The following is a 23,438-nucleotide window of genomic DNA, read 5'->3' as shown; positions in this document are numbered from 1 at the left end:
GGTGGGTTCCTATTGGTTCAGGCTCTCGTTTCCCCTTCTCATCCCTGAGAACAAATCTTTGACCTTCGCACCCCAACTACAGAATCCAGCCAGCTGAGAGAGAAGAGACAGGGAGATTGGAAGGGGAAAGAAGAAGGAAGATGAAGATGGAGAGGGATTGCATTACTGCAGTGGCATCAGGGCAGGGGTGGCCTTGGCTATTTTCTGCAGCATTTTGAGGGGAAAGGGCAAGTTTAAGCACTGCCGATAGCCACGTCAGTTGGTACAGCTCGTTACAGTAATTTGGTAGATAGGTCAAAATTAACCCAGCACTCCCACTTGCAGGAGTTTATCAGACAGAAACACTTGCCCAAGGTCACAGGATATTAACACAAAGATATGCTCTGCGGCCTCACTTAGAATTACTGCGATTTTGCTAACAGTGTGAGTGTCCATCAGCAAAGGAACAGTGAATAGGAAATAGGAATGGGAAATTAATCCCACAATATACAATGTGATACAGATGTTTTTTAAAATGTTGTACGTGTTGACATGGAAAGCTGTGTGTGAGGGGAAGAAAGTGAGTTGCTGAACAATATGTATAGTACGGCCCATTTTTCTGGGGGGATAATGGATGCGATATGTAGATGAGGGCGCAGACAAAAGTCTGGAAGGAGAATCACCATTTTGTTAACAGCAGTTACCCCTGGCAATGAGATTGAAGGTGGGCTGGAGGAGAAGCTTTCACTGTTTATTTCAAAGTCTTGGGTATGTTGGAATTCTTCCCTACAGTTTATGCAACACCATTATGTGGGTTGTTTTTTTTTTTTAAACTGGCTTTGTGAGTGTGTGGGAGGAGGGATGTAGGGGAGGAGGAGCTTGGCAGCGCAGGGGCAGCTCTGTCCGGAAAGAGGCAGGACCCGGGGCTCCGCCCTGGTTTGCTTGGTGCCCTTGGCCAGCCACCACTTCTCTCGGGGCAGGAGCCAGACACCTGCCGCTGTGTGTTGGTGGAGGCTGGGAATGAGGTGTGCAGGTTTCCTCCAGAGCGCATTAGAGCAGCCAGTTTCTAAGGCACTAGAATGACTGGGAAGTTGTTGACATTTTAATAAAAAGGCAGCGAAGGAGGCAGCATGGCAGTCAGACTCTTGAGCTGCCTGCTAAGAAGGGGGCACTGGGCGGAGCTTTTCTCACCTGTCCAGCAGGCCAGGCCCTACCCCTGCCCTGAGTTAGAACCCTTGGTCTGGGCAGCTTCAGATCAAGCAGGAGAAAACCTGGGGCGAGGTGAGCCCTGGTGCCTGAGCCTCAGTTCTCCAAAAAGCAGAGCGGGGCATGGGTCTCAGCTCAGCCGTGGTTCTCCTCCCAGGACGGTGCCCAGGCAGTGCAAGACAAGGTGAGCTCTGTGCCCTGGCTTTGGCTCAACACAAGAGAGTGCCAGAGGTATCAGGTGATGAGACTGGCTCCGGAGGGAATGAGCTGCCCCTCCCTGGATGGATCCACGATTGGGCTAATCCCAGAGGCGGGTGGTCCCCATCAGGGAGAGCTGTGCAAGACAAGCCCTCTCCACGGTCAGTTCTCCAGGCTCTAAGAGAAAGGGAAAGTGACTCCGCTGTTGGAATCAGGGAAGGCTATGTGGGAGAGTCAGCATTTGAGCTGGAATTGGAGGTGGGGAGCGGTGGAGGGGGGCCGAGGGAAGATTTCAGAGAGTGAAATATGACAGTGTTAAAGGGACTTCAGAGCTCCTCCCTGTATGGCAGAACACACACCGAGGCTCAGGGAGCTGGAGTCGCTTGCCCAAGGTCACACAACTTAAGCTGTGCTGTACCTTTTTCAAAAGGGTCCCCAGGGCAGGGCCCCGTGAAGGAGCCAGTATCGTGATTCAGGTCCAGCGGTTAATTAGTAACTGGAAAGCCCTGCAGCCGGTTCCCAGCCAGCAGGGCTGGGAGGTTGAACTTCAGCTGGTTTGGGAGCCTGAGCAATTGGGTGACAGGTCGCTCCTGACCCGGGAAGGTTGTTCGGCAAGTCAGGGTTGGGTTTCAGGTCAGAGGGACCATGCAGAGAGGCCGGAAGGCAGAGCTGGGCACGGGACTGCTGCCCAGGACCTGAGCTGGGATCCAGCCTTCTCAGGTGAGCGGCTCAGCCGTGAGCAGGGCACCTGCCTGCCGGCCTGTTGGTCTACCAAACTGGGGAACTAGTTACCTAGCTAATTTCCTTTCTAACTACCCTACGGACTTCTTTCCTTCCTAACTCCCTTCCTTCATTTTTTCTATCATTTCCCTCCTCCCTTCCTTCTTCTTCTTCTTTTTTCCTTTTCTTTCTTTTTTTTTTTTTTTTTTTTTTTGTGGGATCTTTAGTTCCCCGACCAGAGATCGAACCCGCACCCCCTGCAGTGGAAGCGCGGAGTCTTAACCACTGGGCCGCCGGGGAAGTCCCCCTCCATCCCTTCTTCGCTCCTTTCCTTCCTTCCCTCTCAACTAATTCTCTGCCTTCTCAGCTGCCTAATTTTCTTCCTTCCTAACTAACCCATTTAATCCTAACTTCCTTCCCACTAACTTCATTCCTTTCTTTTCTAAATTCCTCACTTCTTCCTGAAATTCCAGGCCATGGGCTTTGGAGTCAGACTGCCTGGGTTCAAAACCCAGTTATATCATTTACTACCTAAATGTCTCAGTCAAGTCACTTGGCCTCTCCATGCCTGTTTCCTCCTCTTTAAAACAGCAATGATGATAGTTCCTAACCCATGGCACTGCAGGAACAAAATAAGACCCAGTTGGTATGCACTGTCTTTGGTATGTCATTGCTAGGCAGTGGGCAGGCAGGCTTGTCAAGGAATAAATGACGGTAGAGTGAAGACAGTGTAATAACAGAAGTGGGCCCAAAGTAGGGAGCTAGGGTTCATGGCACTGGGGGTGGTCTGGCGGGGCTTCTGGGGAAGGCGAGCGAGGACAGATGCAAAGGTTATAGCTGAGCAGACCAGATTGGTCAGGGGAGTGTTCCAAGAAGAGGGAGCTGTGTGACACCACCCACACTCCCACCGCATTCAGCAGGTCCAAGGAGATGGGGGCAGGTCAGTGTAGTGATGGGGCAAAGGGGTGCAAGTCTCGGCTGGGGCAAGTTAGGGGAGGAACAGGCTGGAGGGTTCACGGAGGAGCTTGGACTACCCACCCCGCACCCGCCGGGAGTTTGCAGGGGTCTCTGTAGGTCTGAAGAGTCGGGGAAAAAATATCGATGTTCATTCAGCCTCTGGCCAGAAAAATCAGAGGGCAGTGGTACCAGGAGAGAAAGATGCTGAGAGTTTGCTCAGGTGTAGGAGTCACAGTCAAGCGGATGGGAGAGTGTGTTTGGGGGCAGCAAGCATGTCAAAGCTCCCACCAGGACTTAGTACCTAAGTATTAAGTGAACGGCAACACTTTGAGAGTTTTTACACAGTGGTACAAAGATAAAAAGGAACCTAACCCACTGTCACCTTGGGTCATGTCCCTCCAGCCATTTTTTTGATGGTTATGTGCATGTCTTTACTTTCTTTACAAAGATGGTATTCCTGGTCACCTACCATTTGGAAACCTGCTTTTTGCCTTGACATTGTATCACATGTATGTTCCCGTTTTGATTCACATAAGCTTGTATACCATTTTAAAAATAAATTTATTTATTTTATTTATTTATTTTTGGCTGCGTTGGGTCTTCGTTGCTGCGGGCTTTCTCTAGTTGTAGTGAGCAGGGGCGACTCTTCATTGCAGTGCGCAGGCTTCTCATTGCAGTGGCTTCTCTTGTTGCAGAGCACGGGCTCTAGGCACACAGGCTTCAGTAGTTGTGGCTCGCAGGCTCTAGAGCACAGGCTCAGTAGCTGTGGCGCATAGGCTTAGTTGCTCCACAGCATGTGGGATCTTCCTGGACCACGGCTCGAACCTGTGTCCCCTGCATTGGCAGGAGGATTCTTAACCACTGTACCACCAAGGAAGCCCTTGTATACCATTTTTTAGCTGGGTAATTTTCCATTTTATGTATGTACTATAATTTATCTTATCAGTTCATCCCTTGATTCATTAGTCAAATAGGTACTGAGCACCAACTATATTCCAGGTTCTGATCTAGATGCTGGAGATTCAACAGTGAACAAAAAAAGTCTTTGCCCTTGCAGAGCCGATGTTCTATTTCAAGACAGAAAATAAACAAAGAGTTGCAGGATAAGGTGTCAGAGAGTGATGTGTTACAGAGTAAAATATAAAGCAGAAAATGTGGATGGGGAACCAGTGGGACTTGTATTGTGGTGTGGTCAGCCATCCTGGTTTGCCCAGGACTGTACTGGTTTAAGCACTGAAAGTCTCACATCCCAGGAAACCCCTAGGTCTGAGACAAACTGGGACAATCAATTATGTGCAATCAGAAAAGTCCTCTCTGAGAGGTGACATTTGAGCAGAGACCTCTGTGATTTTAGTGGAAGCCAGCCATGCAGACATCGGGGGGTGGGGTGGGGGTGGGGGAGAATATTCTAAGCAGAGGGAAACATAAGTGCAAGGGACAGGAGGCTAGAGGGTGCTCTGTGTGTTTGAGGAACAGCAAAAAGACCAGACAGGTTCTAGCGTAGTGAGAGGGAGGGCCTGGAGACCCAGGTGGAGATGGAGATGTGAGCCGGGTCACGTGGAATTTTGTTGACCATGGTAAAGACTTTGGATCTGAATCCTAAGTGTGGTGGGAAGAACAATGGAGTTTTTGAGCAAAAAAGTCACATGATCTGATTTCCAGTTTTAAAGAGTCACTCTGGCTTTGGTGAAGAAAGATTGTAGAGGCTCAAGATAGAAATAGGGACGCAGGCATATATACAATGGAATATTACTCAGCCATAAAAAGGAACGATATAGTATCATTTGCAGAGATGTGGATGGACCTAGAGAGTGTCATACAGAGTGAAGTAAGTCAGAAAGAGAAAAACAAACATTGTGTAAGATCGCTTATATGCTGAATCTAGAAAAATAGTACAGATGAACTTATTGGCAAAGCAGAAATAGAATTACGGATGTAGAGAACAAACTTATGGATACCAAGGAGGGAAGAGAGGGGTGGGATGAATTGGGAGATTGGGATTGACATATATATACTCCTGTGTATAAAATAAATAAGTAACGAGAACCTACTGTTTAGCACAGGGAACTTTACTCAATGATCTGTGCTGACCTAAATGGGAAGGAAATCCAAAAAGGAGGGGATATATGTATACATATAACTGATTCACTTTGCTGTAGAGCAGAAATTAACCCAACATTGTAAAGCAGTTCTACTCCAATAAAAATTAATTAAAAAAAAAAGAAATAGGGACACAGTAGGGATGCTAAGGCAATAATTCATGCAAGTGATGATGGTGACTCAGGACAGGGTGGTTGCAGTAGTTTCTGGATATATTTTGAAGGTGGAGTCTAATGAGATTTCATGGTGGGATGGAGGAGGGATGAGGATGCAGAGTTTCTAGAATGAATTCCGAGTTGGTGGCTTGGACTTTTGAGTAGGTGGCAGTACCGTGACTGAGATGGATGTCCGAGGGAGGAGTAGTCTGGGGCAGAGTGGAAGGAATAAGGGTCAAGACTTTCCTTTTGGACGTGTTAAGAGTGAAGTGCCTCTGGGCATCTAACTAGTGAAGTGTCGGAGAAGCCAGAGTCAGGAGAGAAACAGAGCTAGAGAGATGAGTTTGGAAATTGTGGCGTTTAGTCGACACTTAAAACCATTAAACTGGGTATGGTCAACTGGGGAACAAGTATAGGTAGAGGCCGGGCCAGCGTTTCAGGGTAAAAAAAGAGGGGAAAACAGTGGAAGATCTGAAGAAAGAACAATCCACGAGGCAGGAGGGAAACTGGGAGATCCTAAAGCCAGCTGCGAAAAGCAGGTTATGTCCTCAGAGACACTGACTTAGGTGAGGACAAAGAATCCATCGCTGGCTCTGGCACAGGAGGTCATTGGTCCAGTCTCTTGGAGGCATGTTGGGATGGCAGCCTCTTTGGAATGGGTTCAAGAGAGAAAAGGAGGGGGAGTGGGGACTAAGTCCAGACAACTCTTTCAAGGACTTTAACTGAGAAGGGAACATAGCAGTGGGACAGTCTCTCAAGATGGATGTAAGTTCCAGAGAGGGAGCTATTACAGCTGGCGGGTATTCTGAAGTGCCCTACGGTGGGACACTGAGGTTATTATTATTTTTATTATTGTTTTCCTGTTCTAAGCAGTGCTCCTAAATGAAGGCTGCATCAGCGTCCTGTCATTGAAAAGAAATGTCCTTGTTCTGGGCATTTGTTTTGCCAACATGATATCCTGTCCATCTGTGTATTGGTTCAACATTTCTGTTCTTAAAAAATGGAGAGCTCTGATACTGGTCTTGGGTTTTCCTTGTATGACACCCCCGCTTCAGAGCCTACAGAGAACTCCCAAGGCCACTGGGCTTAGGTCCCTCCCTGACCAACCCCTCAGCCCCAGCTGCACAGATACCCACCCTGTGGTGAACTACAGAGGTCTGGGTGTGGCATGTGGTAACCACACAGAAAGTTCCAGAAGGGCAGGAGCTGAGTCAGGCCCTGTCAACTCCTTCATTCCCCAGAACACCCCATATAACCTCCGCGAGAGAGAGGAAGGGACCCTGTGAGTACCTGATTATCGCACCAGGCAGCAAGGCCTTCATGCACCAGGGTGCCACCGGGACCCTGCTTCCTGGCTCTTACACAGCCAACCAGCCCTGCCCTGGAGACAGCGGCCAGAGCCCCGGAGCGCCGGCAGGGAAAGGCCTAAAGGGCCAGGTGTTCAGCAAAGACCAAGGCCACGCTGACTGAACCAGACACCCGGGCTCTGAAACACCTGCAGGTTCTTGGGAGGCAAAGGGCTCTTGGCTGCCACGGTGAGGTCTCTAGAACCTCATCTTCAGCCCTAGATGGTCTGCACCAGGCCTTGGTAGGCCCCGGGGAACATGTATCCTCACAGAGAGGCCCCCTACACACACACACACACACAAACACACACACACACATACAACACACACACAATTTACTGATATACACCAATATGAACACAGACACACAATGACGACTGTCACACACAGGTATCACACAGACTCACACTTACACACATACACACAGCACGTTAACATATATAGAGGTACACACTGCCATGTCCACACACTACACTACACAGAGACTCATTGAAGCACATCTCCACACAGTGAGAACAGAGAGTCACAGATGTACAGACACACCGACAAAATTATACAAACATGGTCACACTGATGCACAAATACCCTGACATACAGGGACACACTGATACACCAGACAGACACACTGACACACATTTCTGCACGAAACACCTGCACACACACTCCTTGCCCCACACTCTCACACGCATTCTAACAAGCCCCAGCGTCGCCCAGGCTCTCCGGCAGCTGTCGCTCACCGCCTTCCACCCACACCCCCCAGGGGGAGGCGATGTCCCCGAGGGAACAGAGGTCTTCGGTCCCTTCTTAAGCCCCGCTGGCATCCGCGTGACATCAACAGCCCCCTTGCTGCGGCCGGGAGTTCCGAGCTGGGTGCCGGGGCCGGGCCGGCGCCAGGCACAGACACTTCGGCCCTTGTTGGGAGAACACAGAGAGGCTCTCTTGTCCACTGCCCATCCTCCGGCTCCAACCACTGGTTCTCCCAGCGGCCTCTCCTCAGGCTGTGCAGGTACGTGGGGCTGGGGAGGCCGGGGCCTGGCAGAGGGGCTGTCAGGGACAGGCCAGGAGGGGGTGTGAGCTGCCTGCGGGAGCACAGACACGGGGCACTGGCTGAAGCCAGGCCGCACTCCCTATCTGGCCAGTCCTGTGGCTCACTCTCTCAGGGCTCCACAGGGCTGGGCCATTCCCTCGCTTCCCCTGTGGTCACTTTCTCAGCTCCCAAGAAGGCCAGGGGGTGATTGCTCCAGGGATCCCCTTGTAAAGACAGGTGGTCTCTACGGCAGCCCAGGTCCCACATTAGGCCAAAGCTGTGGTCCTGGCATGCACAGTGCCCAGCAACCCACACGAGCAACTGGATTCTCAGGTGAGATCTCGGTTCTTGGCCTTGATCTTCCAAGCAGGGATAGGGCTATGGGTTACTGGGCATGCTGAGCCAGGGCCTGGACATACCGGCCTCCTCCACCCTGCAGGCTGGGCGCAGGGAAGACATATGCTCCTGGCCACATAGACCGCTGGTCACACTCTCCACTGTTTCATCTCAAATAGACATAGGTCAGTGGGTCTGTCCATGGCTCTGGCCCAAGGTCCCCAGGGCAGCTGCCCTTCCAGGGACATTAGGCGGAAGTCTCTGTGGCAGAGAGATAATAGCCAGCACAGAGCCCAGCCCGGGGCTGTCCCCAGGGATCCAGGGGAGCCCAGTCTGCCCCTCACAAGCTGTGGGACCCTAGGCAAGTCCCTTTCTGGGCCTCAGACTCCCCACCAGTGAAATGGGGGGAAGGGCTCAGACTTCATGCTCTGCAAGACTCCTTCCAGCCTTGGCCACCCCAGATATCCAGAGTTGCCCTGGCTCCCGGGGATCTTGCTGCCCTGGCCGTCCTCAACCCTTGAAAAGACTCAGCCTAGGAGGGGCCACCCCTGACCATCCTCCCTCTGAGACCTCCTGAGACGTTTGATGGGAGAGGCTGGGTCCAGGGGATATCATTTCTTGTCCCATGCGGGGGTTGCTGACCTTGGGCAGGTGTCTGGGTTGGGGAAGGGTGGAGAGGGCAGCAGTGCCTAAGGCCCCAGACAAGTGACACTAATTCCCCAACGTCAGCTCTCTCATCCTGTTTCTCCTTGTGTCCCCAGAGCCCACCTGATCACTGTTACAAGATGGACTCTAGCCCGGCTGGGACCCCCAGTCTGCAGGTGAGTGGGTCTTGGTTCCCCCACCCACCAACAGGGGGCTCACTTCCTCCCAAGGCTGAGGAAAGCCCTGGAAGTCCCAGTCAGCCAGGTGGGCGGTCCCAGGACTGGGGGTGCCCGCAGAGATCCCTGTGAGCCCCCAGAACAGGGCCGTTTGCAGGGTAAAGAGAGAAGGGACTTGGGCAAGGGCTTCAAGAAGTAAATGGGGGGCTTCCCTGGTGGCGCAGTGGTTGAGAGTCCACCTGCCGATGCAGGGGACACGGGTTCGTGCCCCGGTCCGGGAAGATCCCACATGCTGTGGAGCGGCTGGGCCCATGAGCCATGGCTGCTGAGCCTGTGCATCCGGAGCCTGTGCTCCGCAACGGGAGAGGCCACAACAGTGAGAGGCCCGCGTACCGCAAAAAAAAAAAAAAAAAAAAAAAAAAGAAGTAAATGGGGTGGAAAATCATGGGATTGGCCCTGAGGACACCTGCGTTCTCATGCCAGTGGGGCATCCTGGATGGCTCTTCTCTGGGCTTCAGTTTCTTCACGCTCACATGTGGTACAACGGCCAGCAGCCTCCCAAGGCTGTTGTGTGAAGCAGGTGAGATAGTGGGTGGGTTGGCAGGTGGATGGAAAGAAGGAAGGAAGGGAGGGAGGGAGGAGGGAGGGAGGGAGGAGGGAGGAGGGAGGGAGGAGGGAGGGAGGGAGGAAGCCTAGTAGAGATATTGGAAAAGGAGCAGGCCTTGGACCAGGGGAAAGAGAGGGGGCCAAGGACTAGGGACCCTCTGATTTTAATCACTTCTTTCTTTAAATGTCTTTAGCCCACAAGGGCCAATGGGAATATCAACCTGGGGCCTTCCGCCAACCCAAAGTGAGTTCTCATCTCTCATATAACTTTCCTCCCCAGCTGCCCTCATACCTGGCTCCCCTCTCACCTTGGGAATATAATCCAATTCTCTGGTCCAGCGTCAAGATCCTCTGCCATCTGGGCCTAGGACCGGCCCCTAGCTTCATCTCCCACTAATTCCCCAGCCTCTGCCCATGCTGAGCCCTGTGGCTGAAGTATCCCCCCAAAGTCTGCATTACTAGCAACTCCCCACCCTCCAGGCCCTTCTGAGTCTTTGGAGGTCAGATTCCTTTGCCTTCTATGCTGTTGCGTCTGGTTTTCTCCGGACCTTGTCTGTTTTTACACGATTGTGAGATCCCCAGGGGCAGGGGCCAGTCTTATAAGACCCTCTTGGCTGGGAGAACATGGCGTTCTTAGAAAGCTCCCTGCCTTCTCCAGCTTCAAAGTTAAAAAGAAGCTCTGATTTGAACTAAAGCATCAAGTTTCCCAAGCTTGCAAATGCTGACCCGTGTTCCTCCCTCGTCCCGCAGTGCCCGGCCCACCGACTTCGACTTCCTCAAAGTCATTGGCAAAGGAAACTACGGGAAGGTGAGTGACCCGTGAGCATGGAAGGCCTGGGTCTCCCCTTCTCCGGCCTCTTCTGCCCCCTGCTGTTACTTGCACATGCAGAGAGGGAGCTTACAACCTGCAGAATCATGGGCGCAGGGCAGGGGCTGGAGGCCTGCACTGCCATCGAGAAATACAAAGCCTGGAGGAGTAGTCACCATGGATTCTGCGTTTGTCTTTCTGCTCAGGTCCTACTGGCCAAGCACAAGTCCGACGGGATGTTCTACGCAGTGAAGGTGCTACAGAAAAAGTCCATCTTAAAGAAGAAAGAGGTACCAGGGCTTGGGCCCAAGCATCTCCTCTCCCGCTTCTTGACGGTCCCTCGCCCCCAGCCTCAGGTGGCTTCCAAAGATGCGTCCCAACTCTGGGCACAGAGGTGGCCCAGCATGGGGGCCAGATGGTGCCCGGGATGCTGACCCTTCTCCAGGAAGGCAGGCTAACCGCCTTACCCCAAGGGCCTGCAGGTGACCCGGCCCGGCTCTCTGCTTTCCCCTAAAGATTCAGGGCTCCATGGTGGACCAGTCCTCTGTTCTGTCAGGTGCCGGCCTCCCCATCTGTGCAACGTGGGGGTCACACTTCAGGCTCTCCAAAGGCCCTTCAAGCTACAGCCAAAGGGGAGATCTAGATACTTTGGCTGACATGAGTCTCTTAACACCAACTCCATGAGAAGGACAGAGCGGGCCCTGAGAGAGAACTGAATGTCAAGTTGGAGGACTCAGGGGAGGGAATTAATGTGAACAAGGACATCGAAGGGAAGGTGTCCTTCAGAAAGCTGAAGGAGGTGGCCTTGCCGCTGGCCTTGAAGATAGGATTTTGATGGTCTGAAAACGGCATCCAGGCAGGGGAACAGCAACCAAGGCTGAATGTGGATAGTGCTAAGCTTCTTCCCTCTGCAAGATTGTCCTTGGGACTCATTTACGCGGTATTAACATAGCTTTGCTTACTGTCCCAGGGAAGGGGGCGGGGCATTTGGATCCAGGGCTGGAGGTGCACCCACGTGGACTGGTTGGGGATGAGGTGGACCACACAGAGTCCTGGATGCTAAGCAAGGAGGCTGGGCTTGGCTCTGAGGGCAGTGAGGAGTCACAGTGGGTGTTTGAGCAGGGGCACGAGAAGGTCCTGGGTGAGGTGGCCGTGTAGGCGGTGACACGGCCTGTCTGTGTGACTCTGCAGCAGAGCCACATCATGGCGGAGCGCAGCGTCCTCCTGAAGAACATGTGCCACCCCTTCCTCGTGGGCCTGCGTTACTCCTTCCAGACGCCGGAGAAGCTCTACTTTGTGCTGGACTATGTCAATGGGGGAGAGGTGGGTATAGGTCCACCTGGCGCCTTCCCTGCCCGGCTCTCAGCAGGAGCTTTCCATCCCACATGCTCATGGTGCCCCAGGTTCTGGAACAATCTCCCCTCATCCTTACAACAGACCCATTCTGCAGCTGAAAAAAACCGAGGCTCGGGCAGGTAACTCACTTGCTCAAGGCCACTCAGCCTGTACCTGGCAGAGCCAGGATTTGAAGGCGGGTCTATCTAACTCCCAGCCATTATCATTACTTGACTTCCAAGCAGAGCTGCCCAGAATCCCTTCAGTGGACCTGGGAAAAGTCACTGTTAGAGGAGCTCTGTGGTCAGTATTTCTAATGCCCCCATCTTACACCAAAGACCACTGCATGGGAGTGACCAGTCCCTGTGGGAATGATCTGAGGCCACCTGGTGACCCAGAAGCACAGCTGGGATAAGCTGGGCTCCCTCTTCTGCCACTCTGAGCAAGATGACAAGATGGCCCTTCTCAGTGACCCCAGATTTAACCTGTGTGACCTCATGCTCTTTAGCCTGATGCCAAGAGGGAAGTTTTTGTCCTGCATCCCTAAATTCCCTGCTGGAGGTAAAGGGCTTTCTTTGCCAGCCAAATAGACCAAAGCAACTGGCCCGGGAGCAGATCTAACCCAGGCTCAGTTTGACCATCATAATCATTTTATCACCTGGGCTGGAGGAAAAGCACATCTTTTTTTTTTTTTTTTTTTTTTTTGCGGTACGCGGGCATCTCACAGTTGTGGCCTCTCCCGTTGCGGAGCACAGGCTCTGGGCGCGCAGGCTCAGCGGCCATGGCTCACGGGCCCAGCCGCTCTGCGGCATGTGAGATCTTCCCAGACCGGGGCACGAACCCATGTCCCCTGCATCAGCAGGCGGACTCTCAACCACTGCGCCACCAGGGAAGCCCGAAAAACACATCTTTGACGCACCCGGGTTCACATCACAGCTCTGCCAATTACAGTACGTGACCTTGGGCAAGTCACCTGACTGCTCTGACTCTTCCAGTTTCCTTTTCTGTGAAACTGACCTCCTACTTGATACCTGGAAGGTAGTCAGGAAGATTAAAGGAGATTAGAGACGTGAAAGGGTCTGGCTGGAGACTGAAACTCAATAGGTGCTCCATCCCTGCTAATTCATCTTTCCTGCTGACACTTTGCCCGCTCTGTGGGGCAGGGGCCAGCATGCCCTTCCTTGTATGAGGACATTGCAGCTTAGGGAGTGGGTTACTTGGCCAGCTGCCCCCACCCCACACTCGAGGAGCTGGAGCCCCCCAGGAACCCGCTCACATGTCTCCTCCCCCTCCAGCTCTTCTTCCACCTGCAGCGGGAGCGCCGGTTCCTGGAGCCCCGGGCCCGGTTTTACGCCGCCGAGGTGGCCAGCGCCATTGGCTACCTGCACTCCCTCAACATCATTTACAGGTGAGGCCTGCCTGTGGCTCAGAGCTAGGCCTGGCCCTTCTGCCCCAACAGCCAGGCGTCGTATGGACCCCCAGATCCTGCTGAAATCCTGGTGAACTTGGTCCTCTGTCTGAGGAGGAGGGCCCGCCAGCAAGTGGGAGCCTCTTCCGTCCTGGGATTGAGTGCCCATCCTCCTCGGGCTCTCCCTGAGCATCTCTGCATCTCCATGAATAGTCCTCTTGCAGGACCCCGGTCCCCAGCTCACGTCACTAAGCAGCTGTGACATCACAGCGCCCTTTTCTCTCGTTTTCTGCAGGGACCTGAAACCAGAGAACATTCTTTTGGACTGCCAGGTTGGTGGGTATGTGTGTGTGCGTGCGCACGTGTGTGCTGTGTGCCCTTGAGTGTGTGTGCACGCATTGTGCATGCGTGCATGTGGCTAAGGACGCATTCAAGTATGTGTGCGCATGTGTGCGTATGCCTGTATACACACATACACGCATATATGTACACGCATGTGCGTTATGTGTACACGTGGCTACGTATCCATGTGCATGTACGTGTATACGGGGTGGGGGGCAGGGATGGAGCCATGTGGAGGCTCGAGGATTTTGTAGTCCTTCCATGGCATAGACTGTGTTCCCTGGAAAGAGACTCTGAGATGGAGCACTGGGTGCAGAAGCTTCCTGGAGAACACTCTCAAGAGATTCACGTTTAAGGGGGTGAGGAGGCAGGACTGGGCAGAGGAAGCAGCTCGCCTGCCTTGTGGTTGTAAGTGAGGCCTCCTCAGCTGATCTTACAGGGGTGGGGTGGGCCTGAGCTGGGATGGCTTTTTAGAACTGTTCCAAACTGAGGCAAGGAGGCTGGGCATCTGTGCGCCTACACTGACCAGTCACTGGATGGGGATTGCCCCTTGAGAGGGGGCATGACTTTGGATGAGGGCAATGGCCCAGCATGGGGGGATGGGCGGGATGGCTCCTAAAGAGGGATCTGGACAGAGCCCTGCAGCATCCACACTGCTCTACCAACCACCCTCTCTGCCACAAGGTGTGCTTTCTGGGTCCCCAACCCTCTGTTAAGGGGGCTGCTGCCACTAGGCCCCTCCGGCGAAAACCTTCTGGAACTGCTGCTGTTGTAGGTTGTCGATCTGAGTTTGTGATGAGTGGGGGTAGACAGTGCAGTGCCATCTCCCCACCTGGCCCCTGTGCTGCTCTTAGCATCCAGGTTAGAAGCACTGAGTCTCTGAGTGGAGCGGCCAGCCCGTGCCTTTGCCAGGGACATCAGACCCCACAGCTGCTGCCCCAGATGTGGCATCTGGGCTTTGGGGATAGACCTGGGTATACCTTTGGCTCAGACCGCCCTCCCACCCCTGCCCTCCCTCCTCGATAGGGACACGTGGTGCTGACGGATTTTGGCCTCTGCAAGGAAGGTATAGAGCCTGAGGAGACCACGTCCACATTCTGTGGCACCCCCGAGGTGAGCTAAACCTCCTGGGAGGGGCAAGGCTGGGAGTGGACGAGGCCACAGCTCCTGATTAGGGCCACCAGGTTATACCAGAGGGACCCACTTCTTCCACCCAAGCACTTCCCCGAGCTGGCTGTACACTCAGCCTTGGTTCCCTCCTCCGTGTCATGGGGGCACCAGCTCTAGGGGCTGCTGGGACCCGGCTGGTGAAACTCTGCAGTACTGCTGTCCGATAGAAGTAGAAACAGAAATGCAAACCATGTATGCAATTTAAAAATTTCCAGCAAGCACATTTAAAAAGAAAAAAGAGGGCTTCTCTGGTGGCGCAGTGGTTGAGAGTCTGCCTGCCGATGCAGGGGACACGGGTTCGTGCCCCGGTCCGGGAGGATCCCACATGACGTGGAGCGGCTGGGCCCGTGAGCCATGGCCGCTGAGCCTGCGCATCCGGAGCTTGTGTTTCACAACGGGAGAGCCCACAACAGTGAGAGGCCCGCGTACCGCAAAAAAACAAAAAAAAAAAAAAAAAAAAGGAAGAGGAGAAATCAACTTTAGTAATATATTTTATTTAACCCAACACAGGCAAAATAGTATCACGTCAACATACAATCAACATAAAATTGTTGAAATATTTTATTCTTTTTTTTCTAACTAAGTCTTTGATCTGGTGTGCCTTTTATACTTATGGTCCCTCTCAGCTCAGATCAGCCACATTTCAAATGTTCGGCAGTCACGCGTGGCTAGTGGCTACTGTCTTGGACAGCACTGCCCTACAGGGTGAAGTCCATGTGCCACAGGAGGCCCTGGCCTGACAGTTAAGATCAAGGTTTGCGAGGGTAAAGACACTGGTCTACCTCCTTCCTCCAGCCACCAAGATCCTGGAGGGTTAAAATTTGCAAGTTTCAGCAGTAATTCACATACATCTCTCTGTCCTGCCAAGGCCTCCCTGCAGCTTTGGGGTTAAAAACCTTTCCTTAAACTCCTTGGACCTTGGGCCCAAAGGGTTTCCCAGCTGCTTGGACAGATGTCTGGATTGGGGGTGGGGGACTGGGGCTGCAGAGCTGGCAAGCCCTCCCGAACTGGCATGGGACAGGAATTCAGCTTTTGTTTTTCTCCATGTGCTTGAGAATCTGGGTCTCAGATTTCAGCTGTCTCCTCAAGTTGGTTTTAGGGGAGCTGATGGACAGACGGCCTCTCTAAGCAGGAGCTATTGTCTGTGTTTGGGTATGGCAGGGTGTCCACAGACAGAACTGGCCTCCCAAAGCCTAAAAGCCCAGCCGTCCCTTCCTTGGACGCTGCTGAGGCAAGGAGCAGGGGATATGGCACCTTGGATCATGTAGGAGACATGTGGCCCTGACAAGTCTCTTCCATGACTCAGCCACTGCCATGGTGTTGGGAGCACAGACAGGAGTAACCACAGTTGCTCCCGTTGTTCAAGGGGTAACACATATGTTAGCATGTGTCCTTAACACAGCCCGTAGGGAGGGATTCTGTGGTCCCATTATGTGGATGAGGAAACCAAGGTTCTAGGAGGTTCAATGACCTGCTTGTGACCACACACCCAGTAGAGCTCAGGTCTGCGTAATTCCCTGCCCCTCTCCGCACGCACAGTCTCTCGAAGTGGCTTTGTCTGTTGCTGAGACCCCTTTCCTCAGTGGCAGAGACACCAGGCTAAGAGGCCACTAAGCCCTCGGGTTTGGCAGGAAGCACAGCTCAGGTTCTCTCCTTGCGCAAGGCACAGATACAAGGCACGCATTCAGCTGTCAGGAGGAACGCAAGTGCCACCTCCTCTTTCCTGACTCCTTTCCATTCATCTGTTACTAAGATTTCCAGAGCGAGTATGTGCCACACTGACTTACACTTCATCCGTTAGTCTTCCCACTGCCCCGTGAGTATTCCCAGGGCTTTCCTAGTCCCAAGACACTGATTGGATGCTTTTGAGCAAATTCGATAAAGGCACCCACTTTGTGCAGACTAATTAGAAAAAGTTTCCCCTTTAAATATATGTCAGTTGGGACTTCCCTGGTGGCACAGTGGTTAAGGATCCACCTGCCATTGCAGGGGACATGGGTTCGAGCCCTGGTCTGGGAAGATCCCACACGCCGCGTAACAACAAAGCCCACGTGCCACAACTACTGAAGCCCATGCATCTAGAGTCCGTGCTCCACAACAGGAGAAGCCACCACAATGAGAAGCCCGTGCACCACAGCAAAGAGTAGCCCCCACTTACTGCAGCTAGAGAAAGCCTGAGCAGCAACAAAGACCCAACATGGCCATAAATAAATAAATAAATAAATAAATAAATATTTAAAATAAATATATGTCAGTTGTCAGATGCACCCCTATACTAGGGTTATGGCTTGGTAAGTTGATCATAGCCAGGCTTGCAGCCCCCTTTACCCCTTTGGCTGGTACTTTTGTGTGATGCACAACACATACAACTGTACAGGGCAGTCCTGCCTGATCTCCTCTATGTCCCTAGCACACTGGCAAAGAGCCCCACGCAAATCAGGTCTTTGACAAATGGATGCTGAATAAACATAGGCACAAACAAGTAAATATCACAGCAGGATCAACCCCTGTTGAGCTTTTCCTCCAAGTGCCTTGCTTACAAATGGGGAGACGGAGGCTGAGTGTCTTTCAGATAAATGTATTTCCCCTCAACAGTACCTGGCTCCAGAAGTGCTTCGTAAAGAGCCTTATGATCGGGCAGTGGATTGGTGGTCCTTGGGGGCCGTTCTCTACGAGATGCTGCAAGGCCTGGTGAGTGGGGTATAGTGGACTCTGGAAGAGATGGGGGTGGATCTGTCCCTTGTGTGGCCTCCTCAGGCTCCTTGAGGAACTGAATGAGCCATCCCTGGTCTCCGAGCTGAAAAGAGATGATGCCAAAGTGAATACAAGGATTAGATATATTTTTTCTATAAAGTCAGTTCCGCACTTTACAATATACCGTCTCACATGTTACTCCTGTGGTGCCTCATGACAAGGAAACTGAGACTCAGAAAGGTCACAGTGCTGGGAGGTTGTGGAACCAGCCCCTGGACCCAATCCTAGGCTGCCTGCTCTTCTCATCTGAAAAATTACAACCTGTCTCAAAGGATGCTTGTGAGGCTGGGATGAAATGATGACAGGAAACTGTTAACTTTGCAAAGTGCGAAGTCGTGGCACAAGCTGGATTAAGAGACATGGGATAGAGGAGGCACCTGGGGGATCCACAAGCCTCACACTGGTGGGGAGAGACTTCTCGGCCTTCCCAACAGCCTGTCCACTGTGCTGGATGCCCTTAGGTCTCTGTCTCTCTCCAATCTGCCACATGAGCCATCGCACAGACACGGGTTTGGCTGAATCCTTCCAGCTGCCCACTTTGCTCCAAGTGTCCCTGAGAACTGTGCCCACTTTAGCGTGGATGATCCTCCCATCTCTCTCTCTCTCTCTCTCTCACCAGCCACCCTTCTACAGCCAAGATTTGTCCCAGATGTATGAGAACATTCTGAACCAGCCGCTACGGATCACTGGGGGCCTGACAGTGGCCGCCTGCGACCTCCTGCAAGCCCTTCTTCACAAGGACCAGAGGCAGCGGCTGGGCTCCAAAACAGACTTTGTAAGTGACCTGCTAGCGGAGCACTGGCCCCTCGTGGGGCTCTCAGCTTCCTGCAGAGGCAACCCAGAAGCAGTGACATGCATCCAGCTATTTTGTAAAACCAGGCACTGCTAATTCACGCATTTGGAGATTCACAGCTGCTGCTGCCTACTTATTTCCTTCATTCTAACACTTTTATTCAACCAGTATTTATGGAGCACCTACTATGTGCCAGGCATTGAGCTAAATGCTAGGGATTCGTTAGACTGGGTCTCTGCCCTTATTAAGTTTATGAGGGGAAGGCAGACAAACAAACACAAATTATTACAGAGTGTGACAATACAATAAGAGGCCAGACAGGAATTCAGGCGAGGCTTTGCTGGGACTTGTGCTATATAGCACGAGGGGGCAAAAGAAAGTAACAGGTGCCCTTGCTTGCTCTCTGAGGAGGGTGGACTTGTTCTTTAAATGGGGTGAGAGTAGGGGCAGATCTGTGGGTTGGGCAGGAGGGGTGGCTTAGGTTGTCTGCCCAGCCCCTTGGTGGTGCTGTATGCAGGGCTCATGCCCAGTACCCTGCTTTTGTGTGTGTGTGTGTGTGGTATGCGGGCCTCTCACTGTTGTGGCCTCTCCCGTTGCGGAGCACAGGCTCCGGACGTGCAGGCTCAGTGGCCATGGCCCACGGGCACAGCCGCTCCGCGGCACATGGGATCTTCCCGGACCGGGGCATGAACCCGTGTCCCCTGCATCGGCAGGTGGACTCTCAACCACTGCGCCACCAGGGAAGCCCTGGTATCCTGCTTTTGCCCCCAGCACCTCAGAAGTGACAGTTGGTCTTTGGCCTTTTTGTATCTTATGGTTCATAATTTGTCCCAACTGTGCATGCTCCCTAGAAGTTTGCTCTTCTAGCGTAGAAGTTGAGATGCATGGATTGTGAGACAAACTACGTGGGTTCAGATCCCTCCTCTACCAATTACTAGGTGCAAGACCCTGGGCACATGGCTAACCTCTCTCTGTGCACCTGTTTTCCCGTCTGTAATAACAGCACCGAGTTCATAGCTCTTATGAAGATTAAATAATATATACAAACACTTAGGCCAGTGTCTGGCACGTAGTGCTTTTTTTTTTTTTTTTTTTGCTGAACGTGGGCCTCTCACTGTTGTGGCCTCTCCCGTTGCAGAGCACAGGCTCCGGACGCGCAGGCTCAGTGGCCATGGCTCACGGGCCCAGCCGCTCCGCGGCATGTGGGATCTTCCCGGACCGGGGCACGAACCCGTGTCCCCTGCATCGGCAGGCGGACTCTCAACCACTGCACCACCAGGGAAGCCCTACGTAGTGCTTTTTAAGTGTTTGTACAAACTGCCCTATATGCCAGATACTGTGAAGTGTAATAACATTTAGGGCATTTGCCTACCCATCCCTGGACAGCTTAAAGAACAGGGCTTTCATGAAGACAGGTCCCCTCCTTCCCAGAGGAAATTTTCATCTTAAAAAATATGTATGATTTTTAAAATAAGGTATACATTCCCATAGATCAAAATCCAAAGGATATTCAGAAAAAGTCCCTCCAGCCACTGAGTTTTTTAAATTTGGGGGCAATGAGTGTTACCAGTTTCTTGGGTGTGCGTCTGGAAATAGTTTGGATCTGGCTTTTTAGCAACCCCCCGGGGGGGTTTGATATGGAGCCAGAGAATCATTCTTTGAGAAACACAGGTAAAGAGAGGGTCCTGCTGGAACAGGTGGAAGTTCGTGCCAGCACTGGTTTGGATTAGGAAAGAAATGGTGAGTCACGCCCAGGGCTGAATCCTAAATTCTGGATCTTTGGGAAACTGCAGCTTTTCTTGGGGCTTTATTTCCCAAATCTTCCTTAGTGAGTCTATTTGCTCTATTTCTCTGGTTAGAATTCTGGAAGAGTCAGGATGCACTGAAGCAGAATGGGGGACAGGGGGTCCCCAAGATCCCCCGGCACCCGCAAGAGCAGGTTCTGCTGTCTTGTTCACTGACATACCTCTACAGCCTAGTATAGTACAGAGTAGATGCTCACTAAATAGCTGTGGAATAAACAACTGCTACGAGGAGAAGGCTGGAGTTCAAGATAATGGCGAAGGGGAGAAGTCTAACTGCAGACACTCCTTTGTCCCAGGAAACCAGCCAGAATGGCAAGTTGCCTTCCTAGTGAAGAGTTTAGGACTTGACAACCAGTTGCCAATAGAGCTGGAGCTCCGAGGCATGTGAGGTGGGGTGGGAACGCCAATGGAAAGGGCTACTTCTGATCAGCACCTTCTTCCTGCAGCTTGAGATAAAGAACCATGTATTCTTCAGCCCCATAAACTGGGACGACTTGTACCACAAGAGGCTGACTCCACCCTTCAACCCTAATGTGGTAAGAGGTCTTCACATTCTAGACTCTGGATTCCCAGGGCTAATGGAAGTTTGGAGGGTATCTGGGGAGGGTATCTGAGCCTGCTCTCTTTCTACAGATGGGAGAACCAAGGGTCCAAGAGGCTCAGTGATTTGTCCAAGGCCACCCCATAAGTTAGAGGCAGAATTGGGTCTAAAGCCCAGAAGTCCTGACCGCCAGTTCAGCTCTGTGTGAGGAGCCAGGCTGCACTTCTTTGTGTGTGTGTGTGTGTGGTACGCGGGCCTCTCACTGTTGTGGCCTCTCCCGTTGCGGAGCACAGGCTCCGGACGCGCAGGCTCAGTGGCCACGGCTCACGGGCCCAGCCGCTCCGCGGCATGTGGGATCTTCCCAGGCCGGGGCACGAACCTGCGTCCCCTGCATCGGCAGGCGGACTCTCAACCACTGCACCACCAGGGAAGCCCCAGGCTGCACTTCTTTACTTTTAACACCAATAACCCTCATCGCAGAGCTTTTTACAGTTTTTAAAGCGCTGTGTCATGGAGCACACCCAGACAGAGCCAAGCCCTGTAAAGATTTTCTTTCTATGCTTAGCTTTTTTCCTGATAATAAAAATGGCATGTATTCTTTCTAGAAAGTGTGTAAAACAGATGTTTAAAGCATCAAGGAGAAAAAGCTTATTATTTCACTACCCAAGAGAAAGCACCACTGGCATGTTTCCTTCAAGTCTTTTCTATGTTTTTTACATAGGTCACACTTCATACATATAAATATCATCTCTTCCCTCTTTCTTTTTGCTAAAAACGATGTCATTATTTCCCTGTCATATAAGACATTATAAGTATGATTTTAAGTGGCTGTATAATATTTCAGCCCTATGTGGGCAACATAATTTATTCTACCACATTCCTAATGGTGAACTTTAGGTTAGTACCATTTTTTCTTTATCATAATGGACTGATGAATAGCTTTAAGTGTATATCTATGCCCACAGTTGTGATTATTTCCTTAAGATGGATTCCAATTGGGGAATTACCAAGTCAAAGAATGTGAATGTATTTTTAAAATTTATTTATTATTGAGATATAGTTGACTTACAGTATTACATTAGTTTCAGGTGTACGACATAGTAATTTGATATTTTTATACATTATACTCCATATGAAGTTATTATAAAGTATTACTATATTCCCTGTGCTGTCCATTACATCCTTGTAAGTTATTTATTTTATACCTAGTAGTTTGTACCTCTTAATCCCCTTCACCTATTTTGCCCTTCCTCCCATCCCTCTCCCCTCTGGGAACCACTAGTTTGTTCTCTGTACTGTATCTGTTGTGCACATTTTTTATGTCCTTGATTCATACTGCATTCATGTCACAATCTACTTCCTACCGGCAGCATCTGGAGGGTTGGTGTGGAGCAGGTAGGGTGCTGGGGTGGGGGATGGAGGAATTGATAGATTGTTATTGGACCTCATGGAGTACAATGACCAATGTAAATGTGTGAATAAGTGACAATTAAGTAAGGGTACCCCTGGGGCACTCAGAGGGGAGCACTAACATCTCTCTCGTGGCTGTGGGCTCTTTTGGCAGCTCTGACCCCAGTGTTCCCTTCTTATCATTGGCTTATATTCACAGGCAGGACCTGCTGACTTGAAACACTTTGACCCAGAGTTCACCCAAGAAGCTGTGTCAAAGTCCATTGGCTGCACTCCCGACACTATGGCCAGCAGTTCTGGGGCCTCAAGTGCCTTCCTGGGATTTTCCTATGCACCGGAGGATGATGCCATCTTAGATTGCTAGAAGAGAAGCACCTGTGAAACCACTGAAGCCAGCTTGTATCTGTAAGAATTACCTTCAGCTGCTATTCACAGTGACCCAAAGTAACAATGGCTTAAATAAGATTTTTTTTTTCCCAGCCCTTAAAAGAAGGGTGATGTTAGGTGGTCCAGGGCTGGTATGACAGGTCATCAGAGGCTTTCTGTATTTCTGCTCTGCCATCCTTGGCAAGTGGCTTCTACTATTAGGATTATTATATTATCATAAGATGGTGCTGGAGCTCTAACCACTGCTTCTGTGTCCTGGGCAGGGAAAAAGGAGGAAATGGCAAAAGGGCACCTTTATAGAGCGTCCCCAGAAGCCCCACCCAATGACTTCTGCTTGCATCTCAGTGGTTGTCCACCCTACCTGTAATGGAGGTTGGGATATATGTCTGATTAACTGGGCACATTACTCCCTACAATAACACAGGGGTTCCAACACTAAGAGAGAAGGGGGAAATGTTGGGTAGGCAACCAGTGCCTCTTTATCAGAGGGTCTCTTGGTGTTTGGAGTTTGATCTCAATGTGTAAAATGACGGAGATGTAACAAGCCTATAGGGTATCACCCAACACCCCCTTATTTTTCTATGTCGATGAAGTCTTTCTTTGGGTGGGTGGATTGCACATTTGTTAGGTTTGTCTGCCTGGCATCTGAACCTCTTGCTGTATTCAGGGAATCTCCTGTTTTATGAGCCATAATGAGAGGCAATAACTACCTCCACTTACAGTAGCTGAAAATACTAGATACTAACTTTCCCAGCCCACCCTGTGGCTCGGGCCAGGCATGTGGCCTCAGGATGCACCTGTGCCAGATTTTTGACTCAAGGAAGAACTGGGAGCTCTCTTTCATGTGGTAGCTGCGGTAACAACACCCACAAAACTGAGTTCCTGGTGTAGAAGTGGCAACGACATAGCAATGAGTACTTGTGGCAGCATCAGTTTCCTCAACAGATCAGCGCTGCAGCATCATTCCTGTCATTCCTGGGAATCCTTGAGTCTTATTCTCTAGTTTTCCCAATGATTTTGAGAGATTCTGATCCTGTTAACCACTCCTTTTTTGCTTAACTGGTCAAAGTCAGCTTGAGAACATCTGCCTATGCTGAACCAGTTTCTGTGCTAGACTTTTTCAAGTCTCAGTTTTCATCAAAACAACCCCAAGGTAGGAACTATCCCCTTTTTACCGATGAAGAAACAGAGTCAGAGAAGTTGTACCTTGCCTGGAGGTCACATAGCTAATAAG

At 51.4% G+C, this 23,438-nt stretch overlaps 1 protein-coding gene across 1 annotated transcript; it reads left to right on the top strand.

Annotated features, from left to right (window-relative positions):
- Positions 1-1,905: 1,905 nt before the first annotated feature.
- On the top strand, positions 1,906-22,181 carry SGK2 (serum/glucocorticoid regulated kinase 2; the record flags this gene model as incomplete). Its single annotated transcript, XM_082644932.1, has 14 exons — positions 1,906-2,103; positions 7,422-7,667; positions 8,786-8,845; positions 9,646-9,695; positions 10,202-10,259; positions 10,466-10,549; positions 11,451-11,582; positions 12,890-13,002; positions 13,298-13,334; positions 14,371-14,457; positions 17,110-17,205; positions 17,888-18,043; positions 20,313-20,402; positions 22,017-22,181. The coding sequence occupies exons 3-14, from the start codon at positions 8,810-8,812 to the stop codon at positions 22,179-22,181; spliced, it is 1,104 nt and encodes a 367-aa protein (XP_082501058.1). The 5' UTR covers positions 1,906-2,103; positions 7,422-7,667; positions 8,786-8,809.
- Between the last annotated feature and the right edge of the window lie 1,257 nt (positions 22,182-23,438).

Source organism: Mesoplodon mirus (assembly GCF_964341445.2).
Source record: "Mesoplodon mirus genome assembly, chromosome: 15".
Lineage (NCBI taxonomy): Eukaryota > Metazoa > Chordata > Mammalia > Artiodactyla > Ziphiidae > Mesoplodon > Mesoplodon mirus.
Note: the sequence above shows the minus strand (reverse complement) of the source record. Positions and strands in the feature narration are given on the sequence as shown.